The following is a 17,155-nucleotide window of genomic DNA, read 5'->3' as shown; positions in this document are numbered from 1 at the left end:
TCTCTTGTAGACATGTCAGGGATGAGCATAACAGTTGTTCACCACTGATGGACAAACTGAAAGGATGAGTCTCCCACCAAATCCCCAAAAAGCCCTACATCCTAAGAGCCCCACAGAAATTAAACTGCTGGCAAGACCCAACTCTGCAGTATAGAAAGTCTTCATCTTCCGCCCTCTGTAGAGGAGGGCCAGATGGCTATAAATGCATTCATGAAATGACAAACTGATGGGGAAGCTGGTGACACATACATATATGTTGCTAGTGGCTCTGCTTCTGTAATGATCTTCATTCTCAAAGGAGATTGTTGTTGATTTTTTAGATGAAAACCACTGAGAGAATGATAAAAGTAATATAGGATTGGGCCATCCAGCACTGTACCCACTTTCAAAGACTTTTCTGTCCACACTGGGGATGTTTCTTTACTCTTGAGTTTCTTAATGAGAGCTTAGGCAAAAAAGTTTTAAACCAACTCTTCTAAGAAGAAGAACCAGTATCAGGAAGAGCTGAATAAGCAAAATTGCAAAATATTCCAAGCAAAAGGCAGAGCCAAACATAAATCTGGGGTTAATTTGCAATACTTTTAGTCACAAATCACAGATTCTTTGAAAACCTGAAGTATGAGAATTGCGATTCTTATTTGGACTTGTGCTTAGAATTGGAGTTAAAATGAGAGAACAACTGTTTTTGGAAACTATTTTTTCTGATTCTATTCCAGTTACGGACATTTTCCCTGTACTTTTCATGGGTTCTTTTTGTTTATGTAGTTTGAAATTATGGAATCTAATGGAAACTTGTACACATTAGATCTTTGCCTCTTCCAAAGTTCTGTAGCTGTTTTGATCTTCAAGAATTGATCCTGAGGATTTTAGCCTCATTCAATGTCTTGAAGTCAGTGGTGTGCTGTGTAGCATTCTTGCACAGAACTGCTCAGACATCCGTAATGGGACCTCTTTCTCCTTGTTACCTGTCTCAGCAGAGGGAAAGTTAGAAAGCAGATCCAGTCCCAGATGGATGCTTTTCTCTGTTCTAATTCAGAAATCCAGAGAGCTGCTCTTTCTAATGCTCAGGCAGCCTACAGGAATTTTAAACCTCATACCTAGGAGGAATCTTTACAAGAGCTTGATTATCTAGCAGCAGAAGTAGGTGACTCTCTACTAGCAGTGAAGGACAGGTTATGTATACTAGAGAAAAAAATTAATGGAGGTGCCTAGGGAAAGGAACATCATGAAATGTTAGGATTATCTTCCCAGAAAATTGGAAAATAGGTGCATTTTGGTGAAGTAGGTTTTTTTCTGTATTGTCTTATTTTCCCACAAAGTAGATTACCTAGGAAAGTAAAAGGTCTAATTCATGAATAGGCATCTTAAAGGATTTCACTTCCTTTCAAAATCTGGGAATAAGCTCTGTCACCTGGAACTAAAGCATCACATTCTCAGACTGAAATGTCAGTAACTTCCAAATGATTCCAGCAGAAGGAAAACCCTTTGAAACTTTGCAAAACTATCTTTTGTAGCTAACCCTATCAACAGTGCAAGATGCATCAGATAAATTGAATAGCCACCTTCACAGAAACTTTCCTCAGAGAGAAAGTCCTTAGGAACTAAGCAATCATAGCTGAGCTGAGATCCTCTCTAAAGCCTTTAGAAGCAAACCCAAAAATATTATATATGAACATACCACATTTATGACTGTTGTCCATCAACTGCTTTTGTGGATCCTGTTTTCTTGATATTGTGTACTACTTAGTGAGCCTTACTATCTAACTGAGCTATTTGGTAAAGTCCTTCACAGGAATATCTTGGATTTTAATTACAGAAATTCGTAGGAGTAAATTTCCCATCTATAAAGAACTTGCACTAATTCTGCTCAGAAAAACAAAAGCCATAGTAAATGATTGAGAAGGCATAAGGCTCTGCACATAGTTGTGCCCTGCCTTTCCTAGAAACAAGCTTTCTCAAAAAGACAATATATAGGAAAAGAAAATTTTCCCCTGCAGCAGGGGAGAGATGACTGGCCTCATCTTGAAACCTGGTCTGAAAACATGCCTTTATACCTCTTGAAATGCTATCTTTGAGGTTATGTAGCTTTTCTAACAGCTTCAAGGGGTTTTTTTGAGGGGAGAATTGTGTGAGAAAAGACAACTTAGTTTACATTTCGGTTCTAGACTTCATTAAGAGAAGAAACATGTAAACACAAAAGTTTCAATGGAGACATCACCACAACAGAAACTTTCCAGGTCACTTCTGAAAAAAGACATCCTTAAAACCCCTGAATGTATCTTGGAGTTCACATGATGTCTGCATATGACCCAGAAATTGTTTTGCTTTCTTAGCTATGGGAGGCCAAGATGTTAAAAATTTCAAATCAGTAATCTCCAAAATACAAATGTATACAAAAGGTCATGAACCATTTTATTTTCATATATTAAAAAAAAATGCCTTTTGATACATTTTATCCTTATGCTTTGCTGCTTCAGATAGTCTCTTGTTTACATTTTCAGTTCTTTTGTTATATAAAATTGAGCAGAGTTTGGCTGCTGGCTGCTACATAGTTCTAAATTTATTCAGATTTAAATAAGAGTTCTGCATTAACAGAGATGTTACAGAGAGCTTTCCTCCTTCTTCTGCTGAAATATTCACTACCCTCTTATTTCATTCAATGCTTTCTCAATATCTCAGTTTTAATTCTTGCAATACTCCTCATAAAAGTGCTACAGACCAGATGTAGGGATTCTGAGGTACCTCTTGTGACTAAAGCCTAAACGGCTTTTGGTGCTTGCTGCTTTATTGCCAGTTTGCTTAGCTTTCCCATTTTATGTATTTGATTTTGTTCTGTTGTTTTGTGGCTGAATTCCATTGTTTAAAGTAACTTTCTCTCACTCTTTTTAGCTAGTCCTAATGGGCCTTTTCCCTTTGATCTGCACAGAAGTTCCCATTAATATCAATAGTGCTTGAGCATGTGCATTAAGGGAATATGTCTCTTGGTGTGAAGATCTCTGGCAGACAACCTTTGTTCACACGAGAGGAACTTTTACTGCCATATTCATTTTATATTGCTCTCAGACCCCTGCAAACTTTGTTTGTGCCATCTTCATTGCCCTGACTGTGATCTTTCTGTCACCTTCCTATGACAGCATGTGTCACAGACAGCACATACAAGGAGAGAAGAGGGGTGGTACAAGGTATATAAGGAACACATTCTGCTCCCTTTGTGATAAGTTTTGTGTTTCAGTGAATGCAGATGCCATTATGGCTATGTACCTGACAACTGGTAATTGTTGCGTGGACGACAATCTTGCATCACTCTTTCTTTGGGATGGCAGTCGGAGGGCTTTGTGTGTAGTTTAATGGGTTATTATTTTGTCTCTCTCAGGCTCAGATCACAGTGAATGGGAATTCTGGCACTGCTGCCAGCCCAGTGAGTCACTTTCAAAGGCCTTTTTCCCCTTCTTCAGCTTACCCTCCACCAGCTTCGCTCAATTCCAACATTGTTATCATGCAGCATGGCAGGATGATGGGTAAGCCTCACACAGAATATTTGCTTTATACATTACACAGCATATTCCAATTCATGTGGCAAAGACTGCAAATAATTGTGGAGTGCTTCACGTCCATAATGAAGGTATTGCCTATATTCATCTACCTTGGGAAATAAATGCAAAAAATAATAGCATTTATTGTTAGATACAGTAGTGATCCTGAACTGGAGTTGCTATTAGGTGTGTGAGTGTAACCTCTTGCCAGCTTTCTGCTAGCTTTACTGAGGAAAGGGAATCTATCAAAATAGCTCAGCCTGTACAGCCCCTTCAAATTTTGCCTTAAGAAACCCGAGGGCCAGCTTTGTACATTGGTCCTCCCCACAACTTCCATAATCTCCAGTAGAAATACTGCCAATAAAGGTGGGGCTCTGGGCTTTTGAATACCTAAAGCCATGTCAATCTAAAATTTGTTTGTGTATTTTTTTAGGACATTGTTATTTTAAAAAAAGACTAAACAAAAAAAGCCAAACCAAACATTATCAGCCTTATAAAGGCTTAAAGGCTCTTTGCCAGTATAATCGAGTTTTGCCAGAAGAGTCATTTGCTTGCTGCTTTTTCTACCAGTGTTTTGCGTATTCAGATAAGATTATACATGCAAAATAATTTGAATGTGATCCTAGAGTTTATTTTTTTGTTGTGCTTGCAGGAAAATTAGGTGACAGTTCTCACTCTGAGATTTACAGCTTAGACAAATGCTGCTATCATCATCATGATAAGTACAAAAACTGTATACATGGGTTTCTCCACATCCCAGAATTCTAGATTTTTTGACTGCTCCCAGTCTGACGATATAAAGCCTTATCAGTATGGTTGGATATACATGAAATGTGTATTTTCTCATGACTTTCACTCTTGCATGATGCTGAAGTTCAGTGTTGCACAGTAACAGCCTTAATTCTCCTTACTCATGTAAAAATCCCCCTGATGGCCTCAGTTTGAGACCTATGAAGAATGAAGGATCAAATCCAAAATGTTTTCTAAATTTAACATCATGCTTTTTGGGGAAAAGTTCTGAATATCTAGACATTTGCCACACGGAGTTGCCCCTTGCCATATATGTGGAGCACTGGATTATTTACAGGATTTCAGACTTGAGTAAGTCGCTGAAACAGCCATGCCAAATCCAGCTCTGCAGTGGGAGTGAGCAGAAATACTCAATTTAAAATTAGAGCTTTCAGTAACCAGACCGCCTTTTGTTGATTCATATTACAATTAATTTATTTTTCTTTAGAATAATCAGTGGATGTTAATGTCATGTGGAAGGCAATTGTAGTTGTTACCACTGGTATTAGAATGTATATTTTTACTCCGTGCATTCATTCATCCTGCAGTGGAAATGTCTCATTGTACCTGCTCTTGCAGAGTAGAGGCTTTGTCACAGCAGCCCACTAATTTACTGAAACCTGCTGCCTGAGGAGTAGGGCTCTTCTTCCTGTATACAGGAAAGAAGTGCGTAATCTGCAGCAGTACAAATTTTCATGTCACATCCCAGCACTGAGGTGTTTTTTGTCAAATAAATTACTCTGAATTTTAGAAGGAAATGGTAATAGTGAGATATTAATTTCATTAATTATAAGGGTAGATTTGAAGGAGAAGGGTAGAAATATTGCAAGTCACTACAAACCAGTAGCAGCCTGCACAGTTCACCTGAATCACTGTAGGAGGATCATGAGATTGCTCTACAGGTGCCAAGTTACTCAAGTCCATTTTTATGGATTATATGTAGAGGCACATAAACATATCAACATAAATTTATTTCTTACAAATATTCACACATCAAAACTTAATGTTTCTAAGCACATATCGCATAACTTCTTGTGCAGGGCTGTTTGATATGCTTGCAGGGCAGCTATTTTCTATAGTTTGCTAAACGTGGGGGAGTGGAAGTTTTGAAATTATGTCACTAGTTTCCAAGGAATGAGTAGGAAAGGTGCAAGAGTTTGATTTATAAGAGAAAGGCTGTTGCACCTTTCTCAATAGATTCTGCTGCATTTGTGGGGGGGGTTCTCTTTTTTGTGAGCAAGATGTTGTGAAAAAGTACTTCTAATCTAATAAGATCTGAGTTGAGTAGCCTGTCTGGTCATTATATAAATTTATAATTTTATTAATGGAATACTAAGTAGGGCAAAGCCCTAGTTAAGATGATACTTCTTTTAAAAATGTTGTATACGTGTGTGATAAAGGTTGTCAGTCTTTGTACAGCATACTGAAATGGGCAAGTGTGTTTTAACTGCCAAATATGATTATTGTGTCATCACCTGATATTCTGTCATGTTATCTTTACAGAGTCCACAGAGACATACTCACAGCATGTTCAGAATGTTGGCAGCAGCACCACCACCAGTACAATACCAATCTGTAGAACCTCAGAAGAAGAAAAAAAAATTACAGTAATTAAAGCTCCACATTATGCAGGGATTGGCCCGGTAGATGAATCTGGAATCCCTACAGCAATTAGAACGGTAGGAAATTCTGGGAAATCTGTGTATGAACTCATACAATGAACTGATTGTTGGTAATGGGTTTTTCACATTCTTCCACTCTTATATAATGTGGAATACAGTGTGCGTAATCAGCGAGCTCATGAATATAATATTGTGTGTTGACAGAAAAGGAGAATGCTGATGGGAGCATAATTAGACAACCTCATGTTTCTAGTTTTAATTAGAAGTAGCCAAAATTTTGTGTCTTTCTTCTGTTTTAGTTCTTGCCTTTTGGAGATACATAATGATTGCATTTGTTTTGTTATTTCTAAAATAAAGTTTATACATACTGTATATATGTATGTGTGTGTGTATGCAAGTATTCATATATTCATATGTGTGTGTATGTAAAAATCTTATGCTTCTGCATTTCTTGGGCAGTGGTTCTTGTGTCATCAGGGTAGCACAGAAATGAATAGTTTTGTTCTGAAAGTAATCTGAGTAGCATTTTCGTGGGAGTGCAATAAATAATCATTGTGCCCTTGAGTGGCACATAAACGAATAGCGTGGAAGCCCTTTCATTGTAACTAGCCCAATTTGATCATCTGCCGCTAGTCACTGCTTGAGTGGTCCCAGGATGTCAAACTGAAGAGTTTTGTTTTCACTATGCTGAAGCATTCTTTCCACTCTGCTGTCAGGGCAGCCTCTTCTGGCTGCTCCAGAGAGCACAGTGGCAGCTGCACTAGGTCTGTGAAGGAAGTGCTTACTGGCCTTCCCAGCCAGAGAAGAACTGCTGTACGGAGAAAGAGTAAGAAGAGTGGGAGCCAGGATGAAAGCAGCAGAGCCCTTGCAGGTGAAGTCTTTGTGAGGTGCAAGGATGTAGCAGCTGTTGGATATGTCCTCTCTGCCAATACTGACATATGGGGCTGTGTTGTATTGCCAAGAACTGCTTCACTGGATTGAAAAATTAGGGGGAAAATCAGGAATTGATGGAGAAAAGCAATAGGAAAAAATCAGAATAAGTGGTAAGATCGGGACAATTTTTTTAAGAATGTGGGGGAAATTCTGGCATTTCTTGCTTTATTTTGGCATAAAAAGGTAATAAGATCAGAATCTTTTAAAAATGGAGACATTTCTTTGCAAAATGCTCTAGCTTCCTGCCCCCTTTTTAAGTAAATAGTCCCTATGATTTATAATGGATATAGTAATTGGTTTTGTACTTTTTAAATAGTAGATTTTTCTGATAGAGTGCATATCGATTATATGAGATTATAACAGAAGTCCCCCTTAAGTGTGCCTAACCGAGTTAGCAATCTTCCAACCTATATTTAACTTTCAGGTTGTATGATCTGAGTCTCTCAGATTTTCTCCTGAAAATATAATGCAATTTGAAGTACGACATTTTTCCACTGGATTTGCTGGGTTTTGTTATGTTTCAATTTCAAAATATTTTATAAACCTGTAATCTCAGTGTTATAGAAATAATTCTCACAGTGAGATATTAGTTAAAAGATTACGCTAGCATGTGTGTGTGTGTGATAGTCCATTTTGTGTCCTTATTCTACTTCCTTAAGACTTAGCTGGTAGTAAAATTGTTTTCAAGATACTGATTTGAGATTACTTTTTAAATGTGCACAAGTGTATTTGAGCCCTGTGTACCCCAATCATGCAAGAACAAAGTTGGTATAGCTGTCAGCAAAAGACTCAAATATGCTGTGCCTTGCAAAATGCTAAAACTGTGTTTTCCATGAATAGGAGAAGGTAGGATAAATCACCCTCTCTTTCTCCAAGGTCAGTGAGTAATCCAAATAGGAGTCTTCTCCCAGAAAGTTTAGCCTCACTCCATCTGGAGAGAGAAATAAGTTTTCAAATTAGTTGAATTTATCATTTCATGCGGTTTAAAAATTTCTTATTCTTCAATCCTTGCAAAAATGGCAACAGTGTATCAAAAAAGGCAGTAAATGCAGATTCATGGTGATAGGTAACACACACGCAGTGTGTTCCTAAATGCTATGCTGCTCAAAGTTAAGCATGTAAATAAGAACTCAAGAGAATCTGTATTCCAGACTTTGATGGCTTTTCAGAAGCAGAGCAGTTTTTCAAGCTGTGGTTATCTCCTACAAGTCTGTTTCTACTCTGAGAACATAGTTTGTGACAGCTGTTTAGCCAAGGAAAACAGAGTGATCTCCTCTCCGAACCTCTCCGAACCTCCAAAGCTGCTGAGAGAGAAATGACTCCTATAGAGCTTTCCATTCTCTCAGAATGCTCATCCCATGTTAGCATCTTCCTTCTATACCACTTGAGCTCCTGCCAGGTCTGGGAAGTACAAATCTGAAAATTCAGATCGTTGTTAAGTTCTGCTGCTGTGCCAAACCCTGCCCCAGAGAAGGTAAAATTAAAAATGAAGTCTTCAGAAAAGAGAGGGTAAGATGCTCTTCACTCAGAAAAGCATTCAGTCAAATGACACCATGTTATGATCCAATTAGTGAGAGATGCCTCTGCATGAATTAAGGTGCAAACAAGACCATATGCTGAAATCAATATTACGGATTATATGTAACAGTAAATGTGAGGTAGAGAGATAGAAAGAAATAGAAAAGAGTGGGAGGGGGGAGGGAATAAGAGAGAGAAAGACAGAGAGAGAGAGATCAGGCACAGCACAGTCACCACCCATGGATCCAGCAGCATCCTGTTGGTCCTTCTTTACCCTGGGCTTCTTGGTGGTGGAGGTCCCAGAGTTGTTCCTCTGGGGGTACCACCTTTATACAGTCCAAGTTCCGGGTATCCACAGGATGGTCGCACATGCTGTTCCCATGATTTGAGGTGATATGTGTATGAGCTGTTGCTTCCTTTCCCACAGTTTGCCACAGTGGGAATTTTTCTCCTGATGGGTTAATCAGGATGTGCTAACCAGACCTCACCTCTGCAGGGCCTGGGATTAGCACCTCCTTTCTGTGTTTATCTCAAGTTCCTACTGTGGTGGCTTATTTTATGGCAAGTTCCTTCTGTGGCCTTGGCAGTGTTTGAGACAGGCAACTGTGCTCTTTAAGACCTTACACACCACCAGAGTTTACTACCAACAGGGTCCTAGGTTAAGGGAAAAACGGATTCAAGGAAAGCAGTAAGACTATGCTGTTTTAGTTTATCCAAAATGATTGCTTTGTGGGTCCCTTCCAGCTCACCATATTCTGTCATTCTGTGATTCTGTGAACTGTCAAAATTAATCTGTAGACTGAAAAGGCCTCTATTTACTAAGAATAAAAAAAGAAAAAGAATAAAGTCCTACCACGTTTCTTTTTGATACTTAGTGATATAGTATTTCAGCTTGGGGAAAAACCAAACCAAACCAAACCAAAAAAACCCACCAAAGTTCCACTGAAAGTCATAAATGCCTCCTTTAATTGCATATTTCCTGATGGATAATTACAACAGTACGGTAATTACAGACTCTCCTAAGAACCAACTGCAGTTACTCCTTATCTCCTCTTCATGCTATTCGGCTGATTGTTTTTTTCATATATGATGGTACCATGTTCCAATATTTAATTGCATCAGCTATAATGTATGCAAAGCATGATGGCATCTGAATGGCTTGGTGCATTGTGAATACTGTTAATTTCTCAAACGATGTTGGTGTGTGGGATTAGTGAATATAAATTGAGAAAATATACTTCAAAATTAATGTATTTCTTAAGTAATCATATCTGCCTTATAATTTAAAGACAAATTATTGGCTGAGGCTTGAAACCCCAAGGAGAGGGATAGGAGGGAGATGGTGAGAGAAAGAAATATTCAAATGTCCAGAAAGGTGTTGGGACACCTTCTTCTCTGGTCATGTGGGAGCTTCTCCATACCTGATCGCTATGTGGGAGCCTCTTGTATATTTATGGAGGACATGACAAGGATCCAGCAAAGAGATATCGATGTACCTTTGTGACTTGACAAACAGTAGGGGCATAGTAGTAGTATTTATGCACTCTTTGCTATCTATTCACCTACCACTGATTGAAAGACTCTTCTTGGCCCAATACAATCAGAAAGGCAGTTGCAATGTCGTGGGACTGTTTGTTGCAGGTTTCTGTTGCAGTGGGAAATGAGGAGTAGCATGGAGGCTATGCCTATCACTGTGAATTCCTTCAGACCTCCTGGACTTCCTTGTAAACTTTTGAGTATATATGATCCTGGAGCACCAAACAGCATACTTGTTTCCAATCCAGCTAAATTGCTCTTACCAGAGTTCCACTAGTATAGATGTTTAATACCTTTAGGGAAACAATGTTAAAATGGTCCAAATCCACTTCTGAATATCTTACTCTTGGCAGAACTCAGCAGTATTGGTGAGGAAGGGACCTATCTTGAGACAAAGCTGTATCTCCTTCATCTCTATCTTGCAAGCAGGTCTAGATAAAAAGCATAATCCCCTGCTTAAATTTTTTCTTACCCAGCAGATTTCCCAGTTCTTCAACTGACTGTCACCTCTTGTTTTAAACACTTTTAAAATGTTATTTAATAGCAATTTTATGAGAACTTACATTGAGTCCTCAAAATATGGGAGCATTTTTGCTAGTCCCTTAATAGTAAGAGCTCACCATTGTTAACAAAACAGATGCATTATGTATAGTAGCTGTAACAAGTATTTAGGGTAAAAGTGTGATTTAGTAAAGATGACATGGAGCCAGGTGATCACTCTCAGATCTGTCCAGTATTCTGTAGGAAAGAATTTGTAGATTTTCACTTTTCAAGGCAAAGAGGAGTGAGCAAAGTGATTGCAGATTTAGTGTTAGCTACTGCAAGATAATGCACTTCGAGAGAGGTCTTTCGAATTATCCCTGTGCACCATGAGGTTTGAAAATAATTTTGTATTTTTTGTTTGGTTGGTTTTGGGGGGAGTTGAGGGTTTTTTGTTGCCCAGAGAAGTTGTGGATGCCCCATCCCTGAAGGTGTTCAAGGCCAGGCTGGATGGAGCTCTGACCAACCTGGTCTAGTGAAAGGCGTCCCTGCCCATGGCAGGGGGGTTGGAACTAGATGACCTTTAAGGTCCTGTCCAACCCAAAGTGTTCTCTGATTCTCTGCATTAAAGTACTTGCTTTTCTGACTACTGAGAGACAAGTAAAATTTAAGGAGAAAAATACTGAAAACATATTTGCCTTTGAGTTAATTCTTTTCTGAAATATTATCATCCTACCTCAAAGAAAATGACTGCAAAAGAGAAAATTCAGAAGGGTGAGAGATGAGAAGAAGCACAAGCGGGTGTTGATATGAGCAGAATTTGGGAACTTCGGAATTACTTAGTTTGAAAAAGTAAGGATAAGTATCATTTAATGAGTGATTATTGAAACAGAAAAATAAATTAAAAATAAGTTGTCTGGAAAGGGCATTTAAGACTGATAAAAGGACTACTCTTCGTTTACAATCCAAACATTAACTCTTAAATGTAGTGTGATCTTAATTCTTTTTTCAGTAGCATTCCAGAGTCTTTCTGCATTATTTAACAATTAGATTTTGAAGATGATTTAAGCTGAAAATTGCCAGGAGTTCAAAAGAAGCCCTTCTTACATGCTTGTAATCATAATTGCTGAGGTGTTTTTATTTTCCTGTAAAGAATCTTGCATTCATCCTTGTCACATATAGGGCACTAAGACTGTTGATGTTGATATTAATTCCTATGTTCCTAAGCATGGTACCCTGCCAAGGTCAGAGTCCAAGACTGACTCGGTCTTCAGTGTCTTCCAGAATTTGTTACAGGAATTCCTAGATGAAAAGCATAAATACACCATTTGAAATACATGGTATGAAAATGATTATAATAAATAGAGAACAAAATATAATAGACTTTCTGTCCAGAATAGCATTAAATGTCTGCTCATATCTGTACACACAGGTATTTTGATTTTGTTGTTAATTGTTAAAACTGTATTTTCTTTAGACAGTTGACAGGCCAAAGGATTGGTACAAGACAATGTTCAAGCAAATCCATATGGTTCATAAACCTGGTGAGTATGGGTTTGTTTTGTCTAGATGGTTTTTCATTCATATTAAAATATGCATTTTTCTGCATTTTGATTGTCTGCTATGTGAAAATACAAGAGTTCACTAAGTGTCAGATAATGAATCAAATCTAATTCATATATTCAGTGATAGTTTTTACTGTGGAGAGAGCTATTTTCCTCTGGTGTAGGCTGACAATTTCTAATGGGTTTATTTTATTCCTAGAACTAAATAAAATTAAAGTTATTAGGATAGGTATGCAACCAGCATGATTACCATCTCACTGGGGAGCTCAGTGAAGTGATCCTCATGTCCAGTTTTAGGGATGAGAAGTTGGCCACTGTAAATCTCCTTTTGGAGAGCTAGAACAGCACAGGCTGGTTTGGGGATAAATTTTGGGCATGAATTTAATTGTTTTCCTAGAATATCTTACTTGGGTTTGCTGAAATGGAACTTTGGTGACATTGGTGTCTTTAAAGTTAATGTCCTTTATCATGGTTGTCACCAAGGATGCCAAGAAACTCTATAAATGCCAGCAGTGCTTATTACACCTCCAGAAGGAAGGAGACTTCATTTGTCTGAGGTGGAATTAACATTCAGTATGGTTACACAGACTGTTAGTGGGAGAATAAGAAATGTAGGCAGGAAAATGTTGGCTTACAAGACCTATTTTGAACACTAGTCACATCATAGATATTTGGGCTTGATTTTTGTGATAGGAACGACAATTAACAGTCTCTAGCAGAGGAAAGCTGACAAAAGGAAGAAATTGAGCTTGGAGAAGGGAAAAGAACAAATAAAAATCTATAATTTGCAATTTGGTTTTAACTTAGTAAGTATGCAATGTGGGTAACATGACCAGAAGATGTCATTCTAGCAATAAGATGGTAAAAAACAGCCTATGGTAAGTAAAATGGGGATAGAGAGAGTCTTCTGAAAACACTTATGAGATGAGGAAAAGAAATACAGTGCTTCAGTGCCTCTGATCTTCTGTCTGTTTTTGCAAAAAACAAAGCTGCATTTCTGGGATAAACTGGCGTGTATGGCACTACTGTAATGTATGTATTTCTTTTTGTAGATGACGACGCAGACTTTTATAATACTGCATATGCATACGGTACTGGTAGGAATTATTCCCTGTTCAAAATTAGTCTTTTGTTAATGTCAGCAAGTAATGGGGTAGATAACTCTTCATGCTTGCTTTTATAATGCTTATAGAAACACATTTTATTGTCTTGTTTGATCTCAGTTGTTCATGCCTTTTTCCCGCAAATGAAACAAGTTTAATTTTAGTTTAATTCTAGTTTAATTCTTACCACAGAAATGAATTGCAGCTGTGGGCCTCACTGCAGATGGAAAACACTGTAATACTGTAGTTTCTTGATTACATTGCATTTATTTTTCACTAGTGATTGTGAGTAACACAGCCTTTCCTTATGAAAATGGAAAGGGAACTACTGTGTGAAAATGCAAACGCTAATTACTGACATGAAAGGATAAAAAGGACATAATGGAAACACCTTAAAAATATGCAGTAAGAGTGCCTAATAAAATTGATTCTGTTTTATGATCTTGACCGTTTTTGCTATAGGTGCTGGCATGAATGTTATTTAGCTTCAAGAAAAGACATTCATCTAAGATATAAAATCATTGTGTCTTTCAGAGGATTATAACCATATGGTAAAATTATTTACAAAAATAAACAAAAATGAAAGCATGAATAGACTATGTGCAAAAAATCCATAGTGCCTTCTGCAAAAATGCCATTCAGAATTTTTCCAGTTCAATTTTTGACATGCTCTCTCTAGTGCCTTTTTCCGTGCTGTTGAGAGCACTTGTTATGAGTCAGTGGTTTGACATCTCTTTGTATTCTTGTGTTCCTCTTCAAGATATGCTATTGCCTCATTGTCCCAGACTAACTAATTATTAAAACAATGAAAAAAAGGTGTGTTTCCTGTCTCTTCTCTTCCTGGCAGGATGAGCCTGGGGATTAATTACAGGCTGTCATTAACAGTTGTGGATGGATGGATGGATATATACACCCATTAACTTCTCTTCCAGTCAAATTAATAATGAATTTATTTTAACTATACTGCACTTTGTCTGTGTGTTTGTAGTTTTATATAGAAATACGTACAGAGTTTTCTAATGGGCTACATAGTACATAACAATGTACTTTTGAAGGTGCATTTACACATTTTGTAACCTTGCAGCTTTATTGAGTTACTGTGGGTTCTTGTAACGCATTCTATGTTGCATTTTTTTAGAACACATTCTCATGCTATGACTGTTCTGGGTTTGTTTTATATTAGGTAGCTACAGTCCATCCTTCTCTGCTCAGGCACATCCAGCTGCAAAGACACAGACGTACAGACCCTTGTCTAAAAGCGCTTCTGACAGTAGCTCCGATGCCTTTAAGGTCTCGTCCCCTTTACCACCCCCACACGTGCCACCTCCAGTACCACCACATCGTCTGAGGCAAAGGTCTACACCAGAAAAGTAAGTTAGCATATTTTCAAAATGTGTTCTTGGTGTGTATGGTATTCCAATTACAGAATGTAACAAAGGATAAAATAGCAGCTATAGAATAATATGACTTCAAGGGCTTTATTCAGGGGACAGTCAAGTGATGAGGGGTAATCTTCACCCGTAGTCTGGGCATCATGCATGGTGCTGTCATTTCTTCAGTGTGCCGAAGAAGTGCTTATTCTTATGAGTGGTATGACCATGAGCATTTAACACTTTTATTATTATTAATGGGATTGTCTTGTTTGTTGTGATTTAGTCTGCGCTCTAGCAGCTGTCTTCAATAGTTAGTTTCTGAGTAGGAAATGCCATTTAGTGTATCCAGCAGTGAAAACAAAGGATCGAAAAGATGATATAAATTGAAAGTCAAGGAAGAGCAAAACTGTAAGAGTGTAGCAGTCAACACACGTTTCCCCACAGCTCAGAAGTACTTTATATCTGCATTTTTTTCAACCTCCATTTTGGTAGACCAAGATAGTGTAGACAGATTAAAAGTGTATTTCAGGTCTCTCATGGCTTTCCAGCTCCAAATGTGTTGCACGAAGCCAGATCCCTGTGGTTAGAGTCCAATCTGGAAAAAGTTAATAATTAATAATTCAGGAAATAAGTGCTTATCCTTTTGCTAAAACCATGCAAGTGACCTGCACACAAACTCTGTAGATTTCAGCATATCTCTGGATACTAGCTCAAGCAAAAACCTTTTTCTTTAGCGTTTACATTCATTAATACTGAATGTTAATACAACATTGTTATTATCCATTTATGTGTGTGTGTGCATGTATATATATATATTAAAAGGGTCAATTTTTTTTCTTTAATTTGTGCCTACAAGCCCACCTGTCTTGGTTACACTCAAGCAACAGAACAGAAGTTGCCCATTTTTTTCAGCTCAAACATTAGAAACGTATTTATATGTAGAAATTTAATTATATTAAGCATCTTCAAATAGTAAGACGTTTGAATAAAATATTATGAGGAAAGACCATACTAGGTGTTTAAAATTAAGACCATAACTATGGCTTTTTGAAAACTTTGTAGGTAGTGGCAATTCAAAATGTAATTCAGCAGATATATTGCAGAGGAAGATGAGATTGCTTGATGGTTACTGATTTTGGCTACCCTGTTGCCAAGGGCAGATTGTCAAGAGGAAATGCTAAAGGTTAGAGTTGAGCTGCCTCCCAAAGGCCGTGACGTTTGAATTTTCTTAGCAGTTCATAGGAGAAGTGTAGATTTTTTAGCAAGGCACCAAAATGTGAATCTACTTAACTTTGAACTCTGAAGTTATATGAGTCATTGTCCTGTGCTAGGCCAAATGCCTTGCTCACAGAAACTGAGGCCTGTTGCAGTTCCTTTTGTCAAGATTGAAAATAACTGCTCAGCACTGAATTTTGCTCTTTAGCCTTCCTTTGGTCTTTCCCTGCATGATAAGAAAGGCAGTGGAAATCTCTGTTCTCCAGGCAAGAGGATTCCAAACACGTTAGTTATGCTTTGCCCACTGTCAAAAGCTGTAGCTCATCACTCTTTTCCTGCCATTGGTAGATTCAGTTTTTAATTGCCTATGAAGCGTGAGTATTTGAAATCTCACATAAGAGGCTTAGGTCCATATGTACTGCATATGTATAGCTGAGAGCAAAGATATGGTTTGTATTAACATTTGGGCTCAAAAATACAATCTATTTGGGATTACAGGCTGAACACTGTAAATTAGGTGAACTGAGTTTCAATCCATTTCAGTAGCATCCTTTTTTCTTCAGTGACTTGCAGTACAATGCAACTTGATCAGAACATTTCCATTTTCCTGTTCATTCTCAAAAAACACCTTTTCTGCTCTGATAGTAATTTTTTTCCTCAGTGAATATAAACAATAGAGCCATGTAGATCTACTTCCCTTGAAATATAGGGTGCTTTATAAATAGAGGTGTCCATGTCCCAGAAATTGCACTTGCATGTATGCTATAAACAAAAGCTACCCCATAGATTTTTTTAAGGCAGGTCACATTATGTCAGGTCACATCAGAAAGGCCAGTAGAACTGATAAAATTTAATCAGTGTGTGCTCTGTCTTACAGTAAATAAGACAATAGCTGGTAATTTTTCCCCTTCCTTTTGCTCCATCCTTTGAGTTACTAGTGGGTCATTTTACTCAGAGCTAAATAAAAGTACATGTAAGCTACAGTTTTCCAAATACAATGTAGGTAGGTATGACAAAAACTGCCATGAAAAGGTAGCTCTTACTGTAATTAGCTAACTACTCCCCAAAAATGTATAGGTATCTAGTAATATAAGATAGTAAATGATTGAAAAAAATATCAGAGCATGGGTTACTTTTTATTCTTTGCCTAGCACTATTAAATTGAAAGCAAATTTGTAATTATAGAGAAAATGGATACATTTCTGTTCCAAAGTCAACTGCCAAATTCTTCCTCATGCTTATCTATTCAAGTTTCTTGGGAAACAGTACACTGCTTGCAAGGATATTCAGGAGCAGTTCTACTACAGATCAGGATAATGAGCATCTAATAGATTTTCATGCTGTCTTTTGGTCTCAGAAAATGTTATATTTTTTTCAATATGGAATTATTATCATATTATGTGATGCCAAAAATATCTACCACTTGCCTATATTAGTATAGTGCACAAAACAAGTATAGCTATTTGCAGTGGTATGCAATGCTGTGAT

General features: G+C 37.6%; 1 protein-coding gene across 40 annotated transcripts in view; it reads left to right on the top strand.

The window, feature by feature from the left end:
* Positions 1 to 17,155, top strand: part of SORBS2 (sorbin and SH3 domain containing 2) — a 217,500-nt gene that overhangs the window by 155,893 nt on the left and 44,452 nt on the right. For 39 of the 40 annotated variants that reach the window (XM_017821365.1, XM_017821451.1, XM_017821283.1 and 36 more), the window contains 5 exons: positions 3,374 to 3,518; positions 5,826 to 6,001; positions 11,889 to 11,955; positions 13,029 to 13,073; positions 14,263 to 14,449. In XM_017821365.1, coding sequence (XP_017676854.1) covers positions 3,374 to 3,518; positions 5,826 to 6,001; positions 11,889 to 11,955; positions 13,029 to 13,073; positions 14,263 to 14,449 — 620 coding nt within the window. The remainder of the gene's footprint in view (positions 1 to 3,373; positions 3,519 to 5,825; positions 6,002 to 11,888; positions 11,956 to 13,028; positions 13,074 to 14,262; positions 14,450 to 17,155) is intronic. The other variant, XM_017818741.1, reaches the window with a different exon arrangement.

The sequence above is a fragment of the Lepidothrix coronata genome, unplaced genomic scaffold (assembly GCF_001604755.1).
Source record: "Lepidothrix coronata isolate B3197 unplaced genomic scaffold, Lepidothrix_coronata-1.0 Scaffold0, whole genome shotgun sequence".
NCBI classification, from domain to species: domain Eukaryota; kingdom Metazoa; phylum Chordata; class Aves; order Passeriformes; family Pipridae; genus Lepidothrix; species Lepidothrix coronata.
This window is presented reverse-complemented; position numbering and strand designations above follow the sequence as displayed.